The sequence below is a fragment of the Phaseolus vulgaris genome, chromosome 7 (assembly GCF_000499845.2).
Source record: "Phaseolus vulgaris cultivar G19833 chromosome 7, P. vulgaris v2.0, whole genome shotgun sequence".
Lineage (NCBI taxonomy): Eukaryota > Viridiplantae > Streptophyta > Magnoliopsida > Fabales > Fabaceae > Phaseolus > Phaseolus vulgaris.
This window is the reverse complement of record NC_023753.2, coordinates 5,553,706-5,562,853: the sequence shown is the minus strand read 5'-3', so window position 1 is coordinate 5,562,853 and position 9,148 is coordinate 5,553,706. Positions and strand designations below refer to the sequence as shown.

Sequence of the window (9,148 nt, the reverse complement as noted above, 5' to 3'; positions counted from 1 at the left end):
CCGAAGCCAAGTTAAGCCTGCAAGAGAAGGAAGAGCACTGCAACTTCAAATTATTCTTCTTCCTCTATTACTCTTTAGGACCCCACCCCTCCACTTATATATAATATTAATTTTTCTTTTTTATTGTTTTACATTTACCAATTCATTTTTCCATATTATACAAACTAAATAAAAGTGCGTTTGGTTTTCAAGTGTAACATAAAAAATAATTTTTAGTTTCTCTTCAATATGGTAATAATGTGAAATTTAAAAATACAACTTGTTTCAAATTGTATGACTTAAATGTTATAATGCCCTTTTCAACTCTACTAATGTAAAAATATTTCTTTTTTTTTTCTTAACTCGACTTACTAATTAGTTTTTAATAAAATATTATTTATGTTTAAACATTTCACATAAATTATATCAAATATTTATAATTACTAAATATATATGTTATATTTTTAACAAATAAAAACAATATACTTACTCTAGTTCCTAATATGCAATGTTTAAAATTTGAATATACAAACTAATAAAAATATTAACTTCTATAATTTTTAATAATATTTTTATTTTAAAAAGATCACTCAAAATAGCACACTTTTATTTTTATAATAAAATTTCATTTTTATATAAAATAACTTATTTTCTATATTTATTATAAAATAAATTTTTTATCCAAATAAATAGAGTAAATAAAATATTTCTCCATGAAAATAAGTTTTTTATAAAGGATTATTTTATTATTTTCTTTGAAGTTTTCAAAAATGAAGATATAATTAGTGAATTTAAATCTTTTGTTGATTTTTTTATTGTTATTTCCTCGATTTAGAATGATTTTGATATTTTAAAATATATTAAAAGTATTTTTAATATACCAAAAGCAATGTAATTTGGAGACACTGACAGAGAAACTGGGTTCATAATTAGTAAACAATACTTACCAACAATAAATAAAATCAAAATTTGAATTAAAAACCTATAATTAAGAAAAAACCTAAGGAGTATTTATTAAGATAATGAATTCTTTCAATAAAATTATTTTAGTAAATGACATATTTATTATTGTAACTAATACGTGGAAAAAATAAAATAAAATTATTTTGAAACCGTCATAGCAAGTCTTTCATAATTATAAATCTCAAAATCAAACTCTTAAGTAGTGATTTAACAGACGTAATTGTTGATTGAAAAATAGTAATATGAGTGAGGAGGGTACAAACCGAGGCTGCGGAAACTGATAGGAGAGAGAGAAGTAAAAGCAAAGAGGCAGGGAAAGGCTTTTACACGTGATAAAGAAAGAACAAAAAGCGCTTTGCATGCGTGTATAAGATCATCATAATCATCATCAACGCTACTTCTTACCCACCTTCCCTTTCCTTTCTTCTTTCTTTCTTTCTATTTCAAAATTCTGAATCTCCTGCTTCCACCAACACACCCTTCTACTGTTTCTACTCCTCCTTCCTTCCTTTCACTTCTACCTTTCTACCCATCATTCACAAGCCCTCCACTTGAAAGAGGGTGAGTTCAAGTTTCGTCCTTTTTGCTTCTTCATTTTCATGCTCATTGTCACTTGTGCTTGGTGGGTTTCAGTTTTGTTTTGAGTTTGTTCAACTACAAGGCTTTTAATGGATAAACATTTTGCTTTAAAGCAAGCTTTACCAACATTCTCTCTCTCTTTATTTTCTTGATGAAAATATTTGACACAGTGATTTTGTTTTGTGCTGGTTGTTTCTTTTCCTTTTTTCTCAATTTCAACATAGTCCTGTGTAGTGAATGTTTCAACTTTGTCTTCACAATCCATGCATTGTTATGTTGTCTTTTTAAAAAAAGTATGGTTGCGTGGCTGTACATGTGCGTCGTCTTGGTAATTTTCAGTTTTCGGCAGGGGACAAGTCTGTAAGAACTGGTTTTTGTCTTCTGGTTATTTCCATTTTCCGAGTTTCTCACATGTCTAATCACATTTTATTATTGACTCTTCTATTCCTTGCTCATAGTTGTCATTGGCTTTCCTCACTGAACGATCGTTCTTATTTTTTCTTTTGTCTTTTGCTCTTTGTGATATTTCGTGTTGTACAGTTAATGTTTTGTGCTGCAAATTACACTGATATTTCCTTGTCTTCTGGTCTTTTCAACTTTAAGCAAAGGCGAGAAGATGTTGTTGTCCAAATTTACTTTTGTTTGTCTTATTTTGCTCTATGGCCCTTTTATAGCTGTATGTTTCTACTACCATGACCACTTTTGGATTTGCTTTGGAACTAAGGGTGAAAAAAATGAATTTTCAGTTTTGCAAAAGAATGGTAATGCTTGTATTGCTATGCAATAATACAACACAATGCCAGTTTTCAGATTCACACTTGCTAATATTCCTCTTCTGATTTCATAGATCAAATCAAGCCATTGATCGTTCTCGTTAATGCACAGTAATTACCGCTGATTGTACCAACGTAATAATTACATTTTCCATCTTTGTATATGCCTTCTTATTTGAAGCACTTGGTACTGTTTGGCAGATATGACAAGCAAAAGCTAAAAGAGTGTGAAATTGGTTTACTGTGAAGCTTGTCACCTTCGACAAGTTTGTTGTACTATTGTTGTTTGTACATCTGGTGAGAGTAAGTACTCATCAACAAGGCCAACATGCCAGTGAGGCAGATGAAAGAAAGCTCGGAGCAACACCTTGTGATCAAACCCCATTTGCAGAATCCTATGAATCCAGCCAAGAAGACAACCAAAGCTGCCCAAAATGGCAAAGGTCCACCGCCACTAGAAAACGATAGCCAAGCTTTCCCTCACGCAAAGAACAAGGGAAGAAGAAGGGGAAGAGGTGGCAGAAAACCCGATCAAGGAGATGTTATGATGAGGCCTAGATGCAGACCATGCACAGCAACACTTACAAGTAGTGCAAATGGGAATGTTGAAAATGATTTCGTCTCTGATATGGGTTTTCCCACTTCAAGCAAGTCTTTGAGCTTTGCTCGTAGGCCTGGATATGGACAAGTTGGGACAAAATGCATTGTGAAGGCTAACCACTTCTTTGCAGAGTTACCAGACAAGGACTTGAACCAATATGATGTAAGATCCTTTCCTTGGTATATATATCACTATACTGATAAGGCAATTAAATTGGATTTTCTGAGTGCACAACTATTGGGCCCTCTATGGCAGCATGCATTTAAGTTCATCCTGTGATTTTCCTCTTATAGGGGTTCTGCTTTTGCAGTCCTTTTCTTGTAGTGTCATTAACGAGACTTTTAAATTTTCCTTTGAGGCTTTTGTTCCCTATTATTATTATTATTATAAATAAATTTTGCTTTAGTTTAATGTCATTATGTTTGGCTTTATTTTGAAGGTTACTATTACCCCAGAAGTGTCTTCTAAAACAGTAAACAGGTCTATCATAGCAGAGCTGGTGAGGCTCTATAAAGAGTCTGACTTGGGGATGAGACTTCCAGCATATGATGGCAGAAAAAGTCTGTACACAGCAGGGCAGCTTCCCTTTGCTTGGAGAGAGTTTAAGATTAAGCTTGTAGATGAAGAGGAAGGAGTTAATGGCCCCAAGTAAGGATTTATTGCTCATAATCACTTTCAATATTTTTCTTTCTCTCTCCCTTATCAACTCCCACAAACAAACAGAACCTCCCCTTTTGTACTGTAACCAGATAAAACCGAAAATTGTTTGTGTTTGGGTAGGTTCAATTTCAATTGACACCTTGGCCGTTTTTCAGAAGGGAAAGAGAGTACAGGGTGGCGATCAAATTTGTTGCTCGGGCAAACTTGCATCACTTGGGCCAGTTCCTAGCTGGTAAGCGTGCTGATGCACCCCAAGAGGCACTTCAAATCCTGGACATTGTACTAAGAGAGCTGGCAACTAAGAGGTAGTATTGATCTAGGGGGTATAATAAGCTTTAAAAATTCAAGAAATGATATATTTAATGAGTAAGTGAAGCTTAAAAAATCATGTTTATCTTACCATGACTGCATTTTCTAAAGGTATTGCCCAATTGGAAGGTCCTTCTTTTCACCTGATATTAGAACACCACAACGGCTTGGAGAAGGATTAGAGTCATGGTGTGGATTTTACCAGAGCATAAGGCCTACTCAAATGGGCCTTTCCCTCAATATTGGTACATTGCTTATATTGATTAAATATTAATTATACAAGTAGTCTAATTACAGTAAAGTTTATGTCTTGTATACTTTGAATTTTTTTTTCTCCTTTGTACAAATCTTTGAAAACAGAAAATAAAGTGTAATTTTTGTAATGAGGTATAAACTTCAAATAAAAACAAACATTTGCTCGAATCAAATAAGTTGATAACTTTAAATTTTCACTTAATTATGTTCTTGCATTTCATAGATATGGCATCGGCTGCATTTATTGAGCCACTTCCAGTAGTGGAATTTGTTGGGCAGCTATTAGGGAAAGATGTGATGTCAAGGCCATTGTCAGATGCTGATCGCATTAAGGTACTTAGTACTGTGACAGAGCATGCTAAGTTCATATGTTATTCTGTCAATATTGATCAATTTAACGAGCTTCTTTTTGGCGTCTAACAGATTAAGAAAGCCCTTAGAGGAGTTAAAGTTGAAGTAACACATAGAGGGAGTGTGAGAAGAAAATATCGTGTTTCAGGGTTGACTTCTCAACCAACAAGGGAACTGGTGTAAGTTGTTTTTCTTCCTGGTCTCTTCCTACTAGCAATCTTATAAGTTATAGTGATTTTCCGTTAGTTCACTAAATAATGATGTATTTTTTAGGTTCCCTGTTGATGAGAACTCAACTATGAAATCAGTAGTTGAATACTTTCAAGAGATGTATGGCTTCACTATTCAATATACTCACCTTCCTTGCCTTCAAGTGGGAAACCAAAAGAAGGCCAACTATTTACCTATGGAGGTGGGGAAAGTTCCTGGTAATTGAATTAGTCACTCAACATTCTCACAATGTTTAATGTTATATGCTTTTGGTTCCCTAGGCCTGCAAAATTGTTGAGGGGCAACGTTATACAAAAAGATTGAATGAGAAGCAAATCACTGCTCTATTGAAAGTTACTTGCCAGAGACCTCGTGATCGTGAAAATGACATTTTACGGGTATTTCATTTGGAAGCTTCACTTACAACAAGCAAGCTTTTCATTTAATGTTGACTTTCACAAAATAGCCACTTCCCACCCATGCCTATTTTTAAAAAATATACCATTTGATTGGTGAACAATTTGGAAGGGAAGGGCAGTTACGTTAACCATGTTTTCATTATTTGTTCTAAAGTACTCAGCAAACTTCTACTCTTCATGTGCATGACAATGTAGTAATCGGAATGTTCACATAATGATTTAAAACTTGTGTTTTTATGTGATGTGACAAATGAAACCTTGGATTAGATGAAGGATAAACACATTTAACTATGGTTTTTACACACAGATGTATTTTTCTCTTTAGTTCATGATAATGTTGAACCTTCATAAATAGTAACGATTTGTTTATTTTATTTTTATGTGGGGGTCATACAATCAGACCATTCAACAAAATGCTTATGATCAAGATCCGTATGCAAAGGAATTTGGAATTAAAATCAGTGAAAAACTAGCTTCTGTTGAAGCACGAATTCTTCCAGCCCCTTGGGTAATGTGCTTTTCCCTATAAAGATCTGGCAAAATTTAGTTGAGTTTTTCGCAACTATTAATTGATTTAAAACACTTCTGATTGCAGCTTAAATATCACGAAAGTGGGAAAGAAAAGAACTGCTTACCCCAAGTTGGTCAATGGAATATGATGAACAAGGTAATATATATTGGCATTACGTTTCTCTGTTCCCAGATGTTCTAGTATAGCCGTTGTCAGCCAATTCTCTGGTTTAATCTTATGTTGATATAGCTTTGGTTTATTTCATCTATTCCAACATATCTGCTAATCTTGCTTAGGCCAAGAACTTGTGATATCACAGTATTGATATCTGTCTCTTAAATCTTGAATGACAGAAAATGATTAATGGAATGACTGTTAACCGGTGGGCATGCATAAATTTTTCACGGAGTGTGCAAGATAGTGTTGCTCGCACCTTTTGTAACGAGCTTGCTCAAATGTGTCAAGTATCTGGCATGGTAATCCTCAATCTATTTTATTATCATTTTGTCTGTCTGATGGGAAGAAATTTCGTTACATTTAGTGACAAATATTTTCTTGTAGGAATTTAATCCAGAGCCTGTTATCCCCATATACAATGCCAAGCCTGAACAGGTGGAGAAAGCTTTGAAACATGTGTACCATGTGTCAGCGAGCAAAACTAAAGGAAAGGAATTGGAGCTTTTGTTAGCAATATTGCCAGACAATAACGGGTCTCTCTATGGTAAGCCATGCTAATTGATAATACCTCTACGATTTTTGTATGGCATTAATCACCGACTGCTACTTTCTTGAGTTTATATAATGCAGAAGATGTTCCGAGTTATAATGCAGAGTATTCATTTAAATGTTTTTTTGTTTTCAGGTGATCTAAAGCGAATTTGTGAAACTGACCTTGGCTTAATTTCACAATGCTGTCTGACAAAGCATGTCTTCAAAATCACTAAACAGTACTTAGCTAACGTGTCTCTGAAGATCAATGTGAAGGTTTGTTTGCTTCTCAATCACAAAACTACCTATTCCTGACTAATCCATTGTTTCAGAACCTCATGCTTTTTAATAAATAGAATAGATACTAGTTGGAAATTGTTAGCCAAATGCAAAGCTTGGTTATTCATGTTAACATTGCTGTTACTTCTCATAAATGCATTCAATAACTAAATAGTGGTCACATGCTGCAGATGGGAGGTAGAAATACTGTACTTCTTGATGCTGTGAGCTGCAGAATACCGTTGGTCAGTGACATACCAACCATAATTTTCGGAGCAGATGTAACCCACCCTGAAAACGGCGAAGACTCGAGCCCCTCAATTGCAGCTGTATTTATCTAAATCTATTTATCTTAATTTGTTTTATAGTAATGCAATAGTCATTGATGATGATTGCTCTTGCTGTAGGTAGTAGCATCTCAGGACTGGCCTGAAGTAACAAAATACGCCGGTTTAGTGTGCGCTCAAGCTCATCGGCAGGAACTTATACAAGACTTGTACAAAACTTGGCACGACCCTGTTCGTGGCACAGTCAGTGGAGGCATGATCCGGTACTAATAATATTAATTTTACTGTTTTAATTCTGAACATCATTTATAGATTGTTGTGTGATGGTTTTGATTATGTTAAATCTTAGTGTAATTTCTCATACTCATTCGCAATTACTTAGTTTATCAGTTTAACATGTCCTTTTTTGTGCAGAGATTTACTGGTTTCCTTCAGAAAGGCAACAGGACAAAAGCCGCTACGAATTATATTTTACAGGTCATTATGTTTAATTCATGACGAAAGATCTACAATGCATGTTATAAACTCAAATAAAAAAATTAGTAGGTTACCTCTGTTGAATTTTTAATTTTTTTTGCCTCCCAAGACAAAGTTCTTCGATTTTTGTATGCTGTATTTTGTAAAAATATCATCATATTATAATATTTTGAAACATTAAAATTATGCTTTTATTTTTAATTATTAAAGACAGTGGAGTCTAATTTTCATGGTTAGAACACGGATTCCAGAAGTTTTAAAACATTCCTGCCTAGTTCACGTGTGTATCTTACCTAGGACATTGGCTTTTTGAAATAGTAAAGTTTGATGGAAGTGTTACCAGGATATTAACGTTGACATTTGAACAGGGATGGTGTCAGCGAAGGGCAATTTTACCAAGTTTTACTTTATGAGTTGGATGCGATTCGGAAGGTTAGTATCACTTGCTTTCTATCATATCATCATGCACTTATGTTCTTTTTATAACAAAGATGTGTTCTGAGAAGCGATTCTGTATAGGCATGTGCTTCCTTAGAACCAAATTACCAGCCTCCAGTAACTTTCATAGTCGTGCAAAAAAGACATCATACTCGGCTATTCGCAAACAACCACAGGGATAGAAGCAGTACAGATAGGAGTGGGAATATATTGCCTGGTATGTTGAACAGAGATGCCATTTCTGAATCATTCTTCTCATTTTAGAATGAATATCTAATAATGGATTTGTGTTTTCTTGTTTTAAATTGTCGTTCAGGGACTGTTGTTGATTCCAAAATCTGCCATCCAACAGAATTTGATTTTTATCTCTGCAGTCATGCTGGCATCCAGGTAGAACATGGTTTTTTTACCTTCAATTCCAGGGTTTATGATTACAAATGACGGTTGATTATGGAAAGGAATATTATAACTGTCAAAATTAGAGGGAGAATAAAGTTTCAAGAAGTTTTTTGTTGGTTTTTCTTATGTCTTGTTCTAGTAATACTTTCCATGTTTACCAGAATTCTGATTCCTGACACCTCCCATTATCAATCTAATATGTGTTTATATTATCATTCAGGGTACTAGTAGGCCAGCTCATTATCATGTTCTGTGGGATGAAAACAACTTCACAGCAGATGGAATTCAGTCTTTGACAAACAATCTTTGTTATACATATGCAAGGTGTACACGCTCAGTATCTGTTGGTAAGCCTATATTTCAACTATTATGTAGTTTTTCATTATTTTGGTCCAGTTACGACCCTTGTCCTTACCCTTAAGACTAGTTGAACAGCTATGATATTTTTACATGGTGATTGAACTTTAGCATTTATATTTGTCTTGAATAGTTTAGAACTGAATTGGATGGAATCGTTGTTGTGCAGTTCCCCCAGCATATTATGCACATTTAGCAGCCTTTCGAGCCCGTTTCTACATGGAACCAGATATGCAAGAGAATGGGTCTACAGGTGAGGGTAATGGTCATAGTTCGAAAGGAACACGAGCAGCTGGAGATTATAGTGTGAAGCCATTGCCAGACTTGAAAGAAAATGTGAAGAGAGTGATGTTTTACTGTTAGATGCTTAGTGGCCTGGCCTTGGTAGAAGGATATAGGCAAGTGAATATTCATGGAAAGCAATGATTAGTTTGTACATTAGTCGTGTAGGTATCCATGATTACAGTTCTTGAAGTTTAGTTTAGAATGAATTCCTACAAGTATTTTTAGGTTTTATAGATGTCAAATTTACCATTGTAAAAAGTATTCTGTTAATCTTTGTAGAAAATTTTGCCATAAGGCCTTTACAGAGA

At 34.3% G+C, this 9,148-nt stretch overlaps 1 protein-coding gene across 2 annotated transcripts; it reads left to right on the top strand.

Annotated features, from left to right (window-relative positions):
• Positions 1 to 1,230: 1,230 nt before the first annotated feature.
• On the top strand, positions 1,231 to 9,148 carry LOC137828441 (protein argonaute 10-like). Of its 2 annotated transcripts, XM_068635025.1 has the most exons (23): positions 1,369 to 1,503; positions 2,369 to 2,405; positions 2,496 to 3,057; positions 3,335 to 3,543; positions 3,711 to 3,860; positions 3,976 to 4,109; positions 4,343 to 4,452; positions 4,543 to 4,649; positions 4,744 to 4,882; positions 4,962 to 5,078; positions 5,500 to 5,607; positions 5,695 to 5,766; positions 5,964 to 6,086; positions 6,172 to 6,331; positions 6,473 to 6,594; positions 6,789 to 6,926; positions 7,005 to 7,147; positions 7,299 to 7,361; positions 7,730 to 7,793; positions 7,881 to 8,016; positions 8,116 to 8,189; positions 8,419 to 8,545; positions 8,725 to 9,148. In XM_068635025.1, exons 3-23 carry the CDS (start codon positions 2,623 to 2,625, stop codon positions 8,916 to 8,918), a joined length of 2,925 nt encoding a protein of 974 aa, XP_068491126.1. In that variant the 5' UTR covers positions 1,369 to 1,503; positions 2,369 to 2,405; positions 2,496 to 2,622; the 3' UTR covers positions 8,919 to 9,148. The 2 variants fall into 2 exon arrangements, with proteins under 2 accessions (XP_068491125.1, XP_068491126.1); XM_068635024.1 differs by lacking the exon at positions 2,369 to 2,405 and having other exon boundaries at positions 1,231 to 1,503.